The sequence below is a fragment of the Salmo salar genome, chromosome 20 (assembly GCF_965601325.2).
Source record: "Salmo salar chromosome 20, fSalSal1, whole genome shotgun sequence".
NCBI lineage: Eukaryota > Metazoa > Chordata > Actinopteri > Salmoniformes > Salmonidae > Salmo > Salmo salar.
Window position 1 is genome coordinate 49,944,552 of NC_138310.1, and position 14,788 is coordinate 49,959,339.

Sequence of the window (14,788 nt, forward strand, 5' to 3'; positions counted from 1 at the left end):
GTGAGTGAGTGAGTGAGTGAGTGAGTGAGTGAGTGAGTGAGTGAGTGAGTGAGTGAGTGAGTGAGTGAGTGAGTGAGTGAGTGAGTGAGTGAAAGAGTGAAAGAGTGAAAGAGTGAAAGAGTGAGAGAAGTAGGGCCTGTTATCAATGGAATGGGGAATGTTGACAGGCGGGATGGTGCTGAGATAGCGCCTGCACATCAGGCCTGGTGTGACGCATGGCAGACTTCCACGCCCACTCCCTCCCTACATCCATCTCTATCCCCCTCTCCTTCTAACCATCTTTTGCCCTTTTCTTTACTTTCCTCCCCTTACCGTATGACAAAATGTTTATTTACCTCTTTCATAAAATAATGCTATCCTCCCATAGCAATGGAGGTTAATTGACAAATCAAAGGTTTTGGAACAGACTCTGTTCTCCCTTATTTTATTGCCCATCTCAATTGAGTTCACATGCCTGTGTTTCACTCTACAGGATTTACAAGCACTGCTGGTGTTATGAAACATTTAGGGGAAGCTGCTTCCCTTGGATTCCCAAGTGCACTCATCTGCTTTCCTTTTTCTTCACTAGACCAGAGAAAGAACAAAACATCTGGTGTTGCGGAACCACTGTGAGAGCTTTCAAGACGTTTGGTTTAATTTTCCTTCTTCTGCTTCCCGTCTCTCCCACCCCTTAACCTCCTGCTAGGCTGTGCTGGCCCCACTTCCTTGAGAGGGGAAAAATTTAGAAATATGATAAAGAGGGCAAAGAGGATGGGGAAGAAAGAAAAGGGGTGTTGACATGGAGCTAAATTACAGAGGGGAGTTCAAATAAGCACGGCCCTGGGGATTAGTATATGCTATATGTTCTAATACACAAAGTATTCATAACTTCAAGCCTGTCAAAGAACCACATGAAAACCAATCCAACACTGAAACTCTATTGATATTACTGAAACTGAACAATACTGGTCATGACGTTTGAAACCTAATCTTGAGGAAATGTACTATTTCATAGGTGTGACCAAGGATGACAGAGGTATTACTATTTTTTGCATTTATTTTGTTCTTTGCTCTTGACAATGCATCAGTTTTACGGTATATAAAGAAATTGTCAGCAGTCAGACAGAAACAACTGAATACTCCCTGACCTAATATATATATATTTTTTTTTTACCTTTATTTAACCAGATAGGCAAGTTGAGAACAAGTTCTCATTTACAACTGATAAAGATAAAGCAAAGATAAAGCAAAGCAGTTCAACACATATAACAACACAGAGTTACACATGGAGTAAAACAAACATACAGTCAATAATACAGTAGAAAAATAAGTCTATATACAATGTGAGCAAATGAGGTGAGATAAGGGAGGTAAAGGCAATAAATAGGCCATGGTGGCGAAGTAAATACAATATAGCAATTAAAACACTGGAATGACAGATTTGACAGTAGATGAGTGTGCAAAGTAGAAATACTGGGGTGCAAAGGAGCAAAATAAACTCATTAATTAATTAATACAGGAGGGGAAGAGGTAGTTGTTTGGGCTATTTATAGATGGGTGCTTAAAGCTGGTGCTTAAAGCTAGTGAGGGAGATAAGTGTTTCCAGTTTCAGAGATTTTTGTTGTTCGTTCCAGTCATTGGCAGCAGAGAACTGGAAGGAGAGGCGGCCAAAGGAGGAATTGGTGTACAGTCTACTATAGTAATGATGAGTAGTTGTGTATGACCACTCATTACTGCTAAATCACATGACATCCACGTAAAAGGTAGACACTGCCAGGTCTCTCCTATCAAGTGTGAGGTCACGAGGCTGATGGGAAAACACCTCAAAAAGGGGTGTAAGGCTAAGTCATAAGCTGTGTTCAAATACCCATACTAACATACTGTATACTACATACTTAATGAGTATATAGTACATACTATATACTATTAGTTTGTTTAATTATACTGTAAAGCGTCCTAGCGCTTCGCCTGTCTACCGGAAGTTGATGCTGTTGCTATGCAACCTCTTGCTAGCAAGTTAGCATAACAAATGACTAGCTAGACATTTTCCGACTTGGGGTGTGTTCTGAAATTCAATCTGGAGTACCAGAGTGCGCTCAGAGTGCGCTCTGGGCGTACGTAAATTCAGAGCATTGTCAGATTGTCTGTTTGTAAATTCAGAGCATTTCACTCTTGGAGCGTTCAGAGCGCACACTGGATGCTGTGGCCGAGGAATAGGGTTGATTCGAGCGTTCTGATCTTACAATGGCAGTCAAGCACCCAAGCCAACTGGCTAACGTTGGCTAGCTTGCTAGCTACTTCCAGATACAAATGAGAAAACACCTAACTGACCATTTTACTTGCCCTAGAAGAGCTGGTTAGGCAGTTTTCATGTTATCCAGAGCATTGGTGACTGTAACAGTGCTGCTGGCAACAATTTAATTACGCTTTTTGCCAAGGTTTACTGACACTGGCCATCTCTGAAATTGGAGTATAGCCAGAGCGAATTTACAAAAGCACCATAATGTCAATTGAGAACGCGTAACGACTACACCACTTAGCTAAGCTAAAAATTATGGGAATAATCAAGTCAATAAACATTGGGTAGTTACTTATATAGCATATAGTTAATATATTGACAAGTTTGATGTATTAGTAGCCAACTAACTTTAGGTAGCTAGCTAACATAATGGTAACGTTACATACTGCTGTAATGATATGCTATGTGGTGCGTAAGAATAGCATAGGTAACAAATTGTCAGCCAACATAACATGTAAAGGTAACCTATTTGAAAAGTCATTACTTTATTACATTGCTCAACATTTTCTTAACATTTTTCCCAATTAGTTAAAGCAATGAATTGGATGAAGCTCTCGTTGGACTTCGGCTACATATTTTCCATAATTTTCTTCAAATCTGAAAACGATGTGAAGCCACACCCATTTTCGGAAGAATTGCAATATAGGCCCTAAAAGTACGGAAATAGTGTCAACATCCGGGAACTTATAGCATACTAACTATATCCATACTATGACTAATAAGCATACTTTAAACTCAATTTACGTCACAAATAGTAAGGTTATGGCGGTTAGTATGAATAATTCGAACACAGCTATAATCTTACCGAACACTAAGTGGGTCCACATCCGCACAGTTATCATCCAGCAGTACAGCACCTGACCTTGAATACAGCTATGAGTGAAACATGGAAGAACTCAGAAAAGGGAGTGTGTGTGCTTGGCCGTAGCCTAAAGAGCTCTCACAGAGGTTAGGTTTGAAAGCCTATTGCATGATATGAATAGATACACTTAAAAATACACAACTTTGCAGAACATAACTATTTCACATGGACGAGAAAAAAACATTGCACCATAGGAACTGTCTTCTGGCAGTGTCTGACCCCTTTGTCACAAGGCGTCCCCACTCTGGGCACAGCTACATGGTTCACTGACAATAATGTTCCCTACTTTATACTGAGAGAAAGAGAGCATGAGAGAGAGAGAGAGACAGAGAGAGACTATGAGAGCTGTGCTGCTGCAGAGTGAGTGGGACTTCTGACCTATCTCAGGACTGGCAGATTCTGCACTCAGCTTTGACTGCCATACCACACTTGCCTGTGAGGGGATGGCTCAATCATTCCCACGGCGCCTGGCCATTAGGACCTAGGATCATCCAAGTTATTAAAAAGAACAGACTAGCACTGCCTTTAGTAACACCTATAACGAGACAATAATTGAAATAATGATCAAAATACCCACTTCACAAGACAGTGCTGAACTTATTATTGGAATCATAAAGGCCTTTCTTGTATTTTTTTTTATTATCCCTCCCACAAATGGTCAAATCTGAGATGATGTCACCATCCACCATTTGTGAATATTATCATAGAATGACACTGCCTTCCATGTGCGATGTCACACGTGTGGTCAAAATGTGGTTACATGTTGTGTGATGACGTCACACCTGTAAAGCAGTAATATTTGTATAGAATATTGAGAATGGAAGTGCCACACTGACAAGTCAAGCCTCAAATATCTGTAATTCAACATGCTGGATTCTTCAAAGACTATCTAGTTTTCCACGCAATCTTGAACCTTGAGTGAACCTGAATTGTGGTACATTTCCTGGGACAATATTCTACAGCATTCTTTCCAAGACAGGCTAATGATCCCATTTCCGACCTCTGCTCAGTGTGAAAATAGTGCGTCAGAAATTTGACCGAGATGGACAATAAAGGACAGCGTCATTGGCACTGCGGGGTGTTGTCACTGTACGCTGGGCCACTATATTCAGTGACAGGTGCATATAAAAGTTAAGGAATACGGTTTTATGCTTGGATTGACAAACAAGCATCCACATATTAACTGGCACAAAGCAACTTGCTTATGTGTCACGGTTTTGATATAAATTTTTCTATAACAGGGGGACAGGGCACAGTGTATTGCCATCCATTCAGGTTTTCCAGGTGTGGTAGACAGTGCTGTGTTTAAGAGGGGTTGCGTAAATAGAAGGGAGGTAGCATCAACTCACAGAGCCAGTATGTGAAAGACGAGGGGTGGTATTCCATATATAAGGCTATGTTTGTTCCTCAGGGAATATTTCACACTGCTAAAATGTGTTTCGAAGGGAAGTGTAAAAACTGCACCTCCATAGCGAAAACAGAGTGGCACAAATGCAATCCCTCTGAGGACCACTAGAGTAAGCTACCGCTTTGATTCGCTGAGGTAGTTCTAAAAAACAGACATACCTGGAAAACCTTATGTACCAAAGTATTACCCAATTTCAGTTTTTTTTTCCAAAAGCAAATCTTTTAAAAAGCATCTCAAACTGAATTTGTGAACTCAGGGAGATTAACCTCACAGACAAGTTACCCAGTGAGTTTGTCAGAACAAATCAAATAGGCTAAGGGAAAACATACAAAGGCAATAGAGGAAAACGGTTATCATACAAACGTTATAATCAATGCAGAGCAATACGTAGCTACGGTAAAGAACGTCGGCCTACTATACAGCACAAGTCCTCATATACACCTATTTCAAAAAGACACACTGATTTTAAACAAAGGAATAGAACACGGAAACACCTCTTGAAAAAATAAGAGCCACTGTGTTTCTAAGGGCTGAGACTCACTGTTAGTAATGTAAGGCGAGCAGGAAAGGAAGGTACTTTCCCTTGTAAAAGGTCTGTAAATATGGGCTCGTGACCAACCGCAGCAGCTGAGTCAGTCGATGCCCTCTGTCCTCCTCCTGTAAGGTCATCCCCAATGAGAAGAGTATGTGGTGCAACTGACCCATCTTCAAGTGCCCTGATGATACTGAAACCAAGCAGACAAGAGTATGAAAAATGGGGGGAAACAACCCTGGAGAGCTTGGAGGGTAATATAAAGGGAATATTTCGGATTTTGATTCGATTTATTAGGATCCCCATTAGCAACAGCTAGTCTTACTGGGGTCCGACATATAATGAAAAAGACATAACAGACAAATGACTTTACAATTTACATACAGTACCAGTCAGAAGCTTCCATTAACTAAGGTCGATGTCTGCACCCCCTCGGAAATCTAATTAGCAAAAAATATATATATCCCCATACAACTCTGTCAGTTTAAGCAAGAGATACACTACCACTCAAAAGTTTAAGAACACCTACTCATTTAAGGGTTTTTCTTCATTTTGACAATTTTCTACATGGTATAATAATAGTGAAGACATCAAAACTATTAATAACACATATGGAATCATGTAGTAACCAACAAAAAAAAAAGTAGCCATCCTTTGCCTTGATGACAGCTTTGCAAACTCTTGGCATTCTCTCAACCAGCTTCACCTGGAATGCTTTTCTTGAAGGAGTTCCCACATATGCAGAGCATTTGTTGGCTGCTTTTCCTTCACTCTGCGGTCCAACTCATCCCAAACCATCTCAATTGGGTTGGGGTCAGGTGATTGTGGAGGCCAGGTCATCTGATGCACCACACCATCATTCTGCTTCTTGGTCAAATAGCCCTTACACAGCCTGGAGGTGTGTTGGGTCATTGTCCTGCTGAAAAACAAATGATAGTACCACTAAACACAAACCAGATGGGATGGCGTATCGCTGGTTAAGTGTGCCTTGAATTCTAAATAAATCACTGACAGTGTCACCAGCAAAGCACCCCCACACCATCACACATCCGCCTCCATGCTGACACGGTGGGAACCACACATGCGGAGAACATCCGTTCACCTACTCTGCATCTCACAAAGACGGTAGACGGTTGGAACCAAAAGTCTCAAATTGCACTCATCAGACTAAAGGACAGATTTCCACCAGTCTAATGTCCATTGCTCGTATTTCTTGGACAAAGCAAGTCTCTTCTTCTTATTGGTACCCTTTAGTATTGACTGATCTTCATGTCTTAAAGTAATGATGGCCTGTCATTTCACTTTGCTTATTTGAGCTGTTCTTGCCATAATATGGACTTGGTCGTTTACCAAATAGAGCTATCTTCTGTATACCACCAAAACCTTATCACAAGACAACTGATTCGCTCGAACCCATTAAGAAGGAAAGAAATTCCACAAATTAACTTTAAACAAGGCACACCGGTTAATTGAAATGCATTCCAGGTGACCACCTCATGAAGCTGGTTGAGAGAATGCCAAGAGTGTGCAAAGCTGTCATCAAGGCAAAGGGTGGCTATTTTGAAGAATCTCAAATATCTAACTTATTTTTATTTAACACTTTTTTGGTTGCTATATGTGTTATTTCATAGTTTTATGTCTTCACTATTATTCTACAATGTAGAAAATAGCACAACTAAAGAAAAACCCTTGAATGAGTAGGTGTGTCCAAACGTTTGACTGGTACTGTACTGTACACTTAAAAACATTAACATGTAGTGTGTGTGTGCATATCTATCAGTTACACATTAAGGTCAGTACATACACACAACAAGTAAGGAGTACATTTCCATTTGAGTGGAAGTTATGGTCCACAATCATTTAGGTAAAAATTAAATATGTCATTTGGGGTAACGGGAGGGGTGAGGGTGGGGGGATTCTGTTATGTGTACTGTGCCTTCAGAAAGTATTCATACCCCTTGACTTATTCCACATTTTGAGTTACAGGCTGAATTCAAATTGATTACATTTATTTATTTTCACACCCATCTACACACAATACCCGATAATGACAAAGTGAAAACATGTTTTTAGATATTTTAGCAAATTTATTGAAAAGTAAATTCATAAATATCTAATTCATATAAGTATTCACACCGAGTCAATACATCACCTTTGGCAGCGATTCCAGCAGTGAGCATTTCTGGGTAAGTCTCTAAGAGATTTTCACACCTGGATTGTAGAATATTTGCACGTTATTCTTTTAAAAATGATTTATACACTGTCAAGTTGGTTGTTGATCATTGCTAGAAAGCCATTTCAAGTCTTGCCATAGATTTTCAAGACGATTTAAGTCAAAACTATAACTAGGCCACTCAGGAACATTCAATGTCCTCTTGGTAAACGACTACAGAATATATTTGGCCTTGTGTTTTAGGCTATTGTCCTGCTGAAAGGTGAATTTGTCTCCCAGTGTTTATTGGAAAGCAGACTGAACCAGGTTTTCTTGAACCAGGTTTAGCCTGTGCTTAGTTCTATTTCATTTATTTTTGATGCAGTCACCACCATGCTTGAAAAGATAAAGAGTGGTACTCAGTGATGTGTTGTGTTGGATATTGCTTTATTGCAAACAGGATGCATGTTATGGAATATTTGTATTCTGTATTCTGTTCATTATTTTCACTGTCATTTAGGTTAGTATGTTAGTGTCACAGCGGGTGGCTTGAGGAATCAGGAGAGATGGAGTCAGGCGCAGGAGACAGATGATTCCGGAAATAAAGTTTAATAAAATATTCACACGGAAAAATATGCAAAGAACGGAGTGCAGGGTGTGCAAAATAAAGGCACCACCCTCATAAGAACGTTCACCAGGGACGCAGCCCAAAAACAATACAACGTAACTCCAAGAGGGAAAAACACAGAACCTCATAACAAACAATCAACCCTGACAACGAACAATCCCGCACAAACCACAAACCTAACTAGCTAGCCTAAATACCCTTCCCCACTAACAACTAATACAAAACAGGTGCATAACTAACCTAGGCCTAACTAACAGAACGTGAAACATAAATCGGTGGCAGCTAGTAGGCCGGCGACGACGACCGCCGAGCGCCACCCAGGCGAGGAGGGGCACCACCTTCCGTAGGTGTCGTGACAGTTAGTAGGTTAGTATGATCCATCCTCAGTTTTCTCCTATCACAGCCATTAAACTCTAACTGTTTTAAAGTCACCATTGGCCTATGGTTTCCTTCCTCTTCAGCAACTGAATTAGGAAGGACACCTGTATCTTTGTAGTGACAGGTTGTATTGATACACCATCTAAAGTGTAATTAATAACTTCACCATGCTCAAAGGGATATTCAATGTCTGCATTTTTTTTACCCATCTACCAATAGGTGCCCTACTTTGCGAGGCATTGGAAAACATCCCTGGTCTTTGTGGTTGAATCTGTGTTTGAAATTCACTGCTTGACTGAGGGACCTTATAGGTAATTGTATGTGTGGGGTACAGAGATGAGGTAGTCATTCAAAAATCATGTTAAACACTATTATTGTACACAGAGTAAGTCCATGCAACTTATTATGTGACTTGTTAAGCACATTTTTACTCTTGAACTTATGTAGGCTTGCCATAACAAAGACAATGAATATTTGTTGACTCAAGACATTTTAGCTTTTCATTTCTAATGAATTTGTAAATATTTCTAAAAACATAATTCCACTTTGACATTATGAGGTTTTGTGTGTAGGCCAGTGACACAAAATCTCAATTTAATACATGTTAAATTCAGGCTGTAACACAACAAAATGTAAAAAATCAAAAAAATAAAACAAAAAAAATAGTAAAGGGGTGCGAATACTTTCTGAAGGCACTGTAAATACTGACTGCTGTACAAGAAAAATATATTTGGATTTAGGTGTTGAGTCTATTGACAGTGCTGAACACAGATGTGTCTGGACACAACCCTTCACTTATTTATGTCTTGAGCAGCATTGAGAGGAGTTATAATAAGAGCAGCTCACTACGAGCTGACAATTTTGTCAACAGTAAGATAACTACAGCATAAAAACAGTGAGTTTAGCTGAGACATTTGATGACTGGGCCATTTGAGTCACTCCCAGGTCACTTCGCATAAGCGGTATCGGTGAATGATATTGTGGGTTAATGATTTGTGGAAATTGGGACAAAGGACATGGCATACGTGATTTTCAGTGGCAATCCACAATGCACAAAATGTGATTTCTGTATGCATTACATGGAGTTACATTTACAGTTTTGCTTTTACTCATCTATTTTCACACGTTGTTGGGCTGCTAATACAAGCTATAAAAGGTGCTTTAGAAAATGTAGCAATTTCAATTCTGTCAGATTTTTTTTGCATACATTTTGTAATAATTTCCCTAATTTATACCACAGCCACCCCCACCCCATGCACATGTCACCATGAGTGTTCATAAGGGGGTTCCTGCCTAAACATGCCTATTGGGATATCTGTAGTGTATAAATTGTACCTTTGTTAAGACTGGAAAGCCCCACTGGAAAGCTTGGCGTATCGCACATTGTTGCTCACTATAGAATGTCCCTTAGGGCTTAGCTAGTATGTATATTTGTGTGAGCATGTGTGTATGAGCAAGTATGCTGCGCACCTCCCAACTCACTAGGAGCGACTTTCCATACTCTTGGGACCAGGGAAGAAAATAAACTTGGAGAAAGATGCACACCACTTCACAGTTTGAGAAACCAAAGAAGTGGATTGGGAAACAAAATAGAAAAAAAGGGAAAGAAAAGGCAAGGAATAAAATATTTTCAATTTCTCATTAACCATTTTTAAATATAAGTTCCAACCAAATTTGACAAGGTAGTGGAAGCTTGGGGTTATTTTTAACTGGACATGAGTAGGCATGCCTGCTCTACCTGCTTCTGTGGCCGGGAGTTATGCTGCCTGCAATTGATGAAACTTGAGATTTTCAGGGCCCCATATGGACACGTAACACTGCTGTTGGGATAATGACATAATGTAAAGAAAAGGTACACTGTGACCACTAAGGTGGGAAACTGACATAATATGTCTTGGGAGGGAGGGACATAGAGTGTTTCTGCCTCAAGTTTGTGTTTCAGTTCCACATCCACCCCTTGGCTATATAGGCAATGAGGAGCTGGCTTACAGGAATATGTATACAGCAGTTACTACACATCATGATAGGCCAGTCTCTGCACCCATTTCCCCTCACATTGTCTCCATAATACAACCTTAATACTGAGTTAAACACAGGCTTTAAAGTTTAGGACACAACCAGATTATACAAAAACACTATCCAGTAACAACGGTGCTGAAGTCAATGTATAAGCATTTTGAGGGAGTGATAGGGTCCAAGTAAAATGAGCAGTTTCCTTATTAAACATTGAATAGTTGAAACCGTGTCCCTTCTGCCATTAGGTCGTTTGGCAATCAAATGACTAATTTGAAAGAGCTCAACGCACATCCAAGTGTAAGCATTTCAAAGTAAATATATTACTTTCTATCGCACTTCCTTGTTAGACTTATGAACTGTGTGACAACAAACCCACATGACAAATAGAGATACAGTCACCTCTAAGAACTGTAGATCAACTCAACATGGGACACTGTCACTGGATATATTTGGACTGGATATGTTTGTAAACCCTCTTAACTTCTTCAACTTGACACTATTTACATGAGCAAGTGTATCACAACTAATGTACCAAATACTCTCCGAATGTAGTCTACTAATCAAGACAAAGAGTGGGTTATTCCACACTTTAAAATCGGGCCATTCTTGCATCTACTTTATTGGTGTCGAGTTAATGCCAAAATGACTTATTTAGCCACACAAATTCAGATGCGTTTCTCACGCGTGTGAACAGTGCTATGTCAGGCAAGGGATAGACCCATGGTTTCATTGATGGTTAAATAGCAGAAACAGAAACATAGTCATTATCCAAGAGTTTCCTGCTATTGAGGGATTAGTAATCACATTGTCTGTTTACCATTGGGCTACCAGTAACACAGATGGAAAAAATACTTACATAACCTAATTCAGCCTTGTCATGGTACCACACATGACTTAGCAAACACTACATGATATCACAAATAGAAACTAAACCATATCCTTAGAGACCCTGTGTTTCAAGTCTAGACTGATTACTGGATAATGTTATTTGTTACAGTAAGATCATACTAAAGTCATTGCCTAAATGGATTCTGTCACCTGTCTTTACATTGTCATGTAAAATGGACATACAGATGGACATACAGATACATTTTAGGCCACCTTGTTAGATCTATAGTCTACATGACCACCATCCGGTCTCCAACTAAATGTAGTCTACATGAAATTGACCATGTCTGTTTTGTGCCAAAATGTGAGTGTAATTGTCTGAAGAGTGATTGAAAACATTGAGTTTAAATAATGCACATTGGCATATTTATTTCTATAGCCTAAGGGTATATAAATAACTATCTTTCCCTCCTTTGAGGGCTAGGCTATAACTGTTGGAAAATGAAAGTAAAGACTGGAAAATATATTATTAAAGACAGAATAAAAACAGAGAGCAGGTCTCACGCATAGAAACCAATGAGGAAAAAGTCTGGGGTGATTCTGGTAACAGCCTTGGGGGAAATGTGTCCAGCAACGAAGTAGTTAATCATAGCCTACTATCCCAAAACTAGTCGTCATCGTAACTTAAAATCGAATTGAACGTAGGAAAATAATGAACAAGTGGGTGACTATTTGTGTGCGTATTATGTAGCACTGTCTATATGATGCGTTTATGTTTGAATGTTGGTGAAACCGAAACAATACACAGCTGTTCAAAAATACAAAAACAGGGCTTTACGACAACCCTGGTTGCTGTGTATGAAACTTTACGGGAGTGGTGTCCGGGAAGATAGCACAGGAAACCCCGCCTGCCGCCCTAAATAAACTATAAAAGGCGAGTCCTGCAGTAACAGCGCAGCGCAATCGCCCGTGTCTTGCAGCTGAAAGTGACAGGCGAACTAAAACTTTTCAACGGACAAGAATACATAGAAGCATGTCAGATATGATCGACGATATTATCACGAGGGTAAGTTTTATTCACTGGGTTTATATTTATGTTCAGATCAGTAACATAAGCTATGGTTATGCATTTGGTGGGTAAAAAAAACACAATTAGACTATTTTATTAGTTGTTGGCTCCTTTCAACTTTGATTATATGTTGAAATATTCACAAAACATATTTAACGATTAAGCTTCTGAGGAGCAGAGCAGATGCTACAATTCTGCATCGTGAGTAGGCTATTACATGGTTATAACGTGATCATTTATTGACTGTTATATTTCTCTCCACAGAATCTAATCAATCTGGGTTTAGATGAACCATTCACCCAGAAACAAATTCAACCGATGTTACCTCGTCTCAACCGTTCAACTTCGTTCTTCTCACCAAAGAGCCATAGTCTAAGCTCTGAGCAATTGAACAATGATACCCCCTGGCCACTTGACATTTGGAGCAAGATGGCTCCAAGTCAACCACAGGTTTCCTTCAGACCTGACCGCTCCATGAGTCTGACCGAATCCAGTGTCCTCTCCTTCGGTAAAATGAAGACCCTGGATGAAGTGCCTCCACCGCCTGGATTTCCTCCACTGAACAGCCCGACACCTCTCCCTTCCAACCGTTACAAGACCGAACTGTGCCGTAGTTTCCAGGAGAACGGCAGCTGTAAATATGGGAGCAAGTGTCAGTTTGCCCATGGAGAGCCTGAGTTGCGTGGTTTGTACAGGCACCCAAAATACAAAACGGAGGCCTGCCGCACCTTTTACAACTTTGGCTACTGCCCATATGGAGCCCGCTGTCACTTCATTCACGAAGAGAAGCTCACCCCCTTAACCCAAAAGTTCCACAACCAAGCACTTGCTGATCAGAGCCCACGTCAGCTCCGTCAGAGCGTCAGTTTCGCAGGTTTCCTGAGATCACGCAGCTCACCCCCCCCTGCGCTCCACGACCCCCTTGGCTTCACCCGTGCTCCCTCGGTGTCACCACCCCCTGCGGACATTCTCTCCCCAGTGTTCAATGACACCCAACGCGACACATTTCAGTTTTGTCAGAGCCGACCCAGTGTTGGTGACATCCACAAAATCCCTATGATAGTTGAGCCACAGAAGCCCTCACGCTGCGTTTGTGGCCACGGAAATAACTCCCCAGACACTCTGAACAAATCGTACGCTATGGAGGACCGCAACAACATCTACATCACCCAGCAAAACCTCCAGCGCTTCTCTTCTGAAGATTCCCTCTCAGATCGGGATAGTTACACCAGCACAGGCAGCACCAGCGGTTCAGAGTCCCCCACATTTGATGGGGCTGGCAACAAGCGCCTCACCGTCTTTGCGCGTCTGTCACTCTCTGACTAGGAAACCCAAATCACATAGAGACAATCGAACACACGAACCTTGATCAACTGTGAAGGTTCTGCTTACACAAATCAGAAATCCTATCAATATGATGCGCATCAACACTTTATACTGTTTATTTATATTAGTAAATTACTTGCTCAGTGACATTTATTTGGTACTCAAACTTCTATCAAAATCTGTATATTTTTTATAATTATGAATATTTTCATTTAACTTTTCATCTTGTCTTCCATTAATTGCTTTCTTTAAAAATGACCTTGATCGTTATGATAGTAACAACGTTTTAAGTAGCTTTACCTGTCTCAATCAATATGAGAAGGACCTAGTAGCCTTACTTCGATTAGTCCTTTAAATATATGATCAACAAAAGACTCCCCTCCATTTAGTAAGCTGACAGAACTGTTTGTCAGGTCTGTTTATTCTGTTGGTATTCATGTGTATACCAAGAACTATTCAAACCATCAATGTGACTTGGAAAATGACAACAATACATTCTCTCACTGTGATATGCACTTTAAACTAGGTATTGGGAGACTAGTCTCTCTATGTAGCATTTAACCAAAGCTTTACACTTCTTTTATACTTTTGCCAAATTCTATTTTTCATATTATTTTTGGACTTTCATCATATTTTAACACATCTGTGACAAAAGTGAGAAGGTGCTAGTACACCCTCTGTGTATGTCACAGATCTAGGAGGGGGTATTTGTGTAACCTTGCCATTTATTTAGAGACCTGTTTTGTTGCATAATGTTTTGACAACCCTGGTCGGGTCCTACTCAACTGTAGTAGGTGACTTCTATTTCATCAGGGACTGTAACATCACAGTATTTCCATAGACTATATGTTGACTTATTTGCATTTCTTTGCTTTTTGTAATTGTATAGACTTAACTAATATATTTATTATGATATTTATTGTGGTAATACCAATGTATTTTGTACTTATTTATCAAGAACTTGTCAGGGTATGTAAAAACGATGTGTGAATAATTGAGAAAAAAATATGAATTTATTTTTGATCGGCTAAACAAGAGAAATAAATGAAAATGATAAAGAAATGTCATTTCTTGCATTTCATTGTCTTTTTGACAGTTTCACAGTTTGTCTCAAGTTTGATTCAATAAGGAAAACATTTCTTACTATTTGATGACAACACAAACAGAAGCTACATGAGGGCAGAATACATGGTTTAATAATACAAAAATAGAAAAAGAAGAAGCTCTCAATTCCTCAGTGTAAGCTGTGAGCAACCAGTCTATATCTTTCTGGAGACGGCTGTTATGTGAACACAAATGGGTGATAGGTCC

The 14,788-nt window shown here is 39.9% G+C and overlaps 1 protein-coding gene across 1 annotated transcript; it reads left to right on the plus strand.

The window, feature by feature from the left end:
* The first annotated feature begins 12,004 nt into the window (after positions 1-12,004).
* Positions 12,005-13,698, plus strand: LOC106580723 (mRNA decay activator protein ZFP36). Its single transcript, XM_014162065.3, has 2 exons — positions 12,005-12,148; positions 12,416-13,698. The coding sequence occupies exons 1-2, from the start codon at positions 12,116-12,118 to the stop codon at positions 13,475-13,477; spliced, it is 1,095 nt and encodes a 364-aa protein (XP_014017540.1). The 5' UTR covers positions 12,005-12,115; the 3' UTR covers positions 13,478-13,698.
* Positions 13,699-14,788: the final 1,090 nt, after the last annotated feature.

Bases quoted from the DNA above. Each gene is read 5' to 3' on its own strand.
- LOC106580723 (XM_014162065.3), top strand. From the start codon at position 12,116: ATGTCAGATATGATCGACGATATTATCACGAGG. The intron at 12,149-12,415 runs GTAAGTTTTATT...TTCTCTCCACAG, and splicing joins TCGACGATATTATCACGAGG to AATCTAATCAATCTGGGTTT.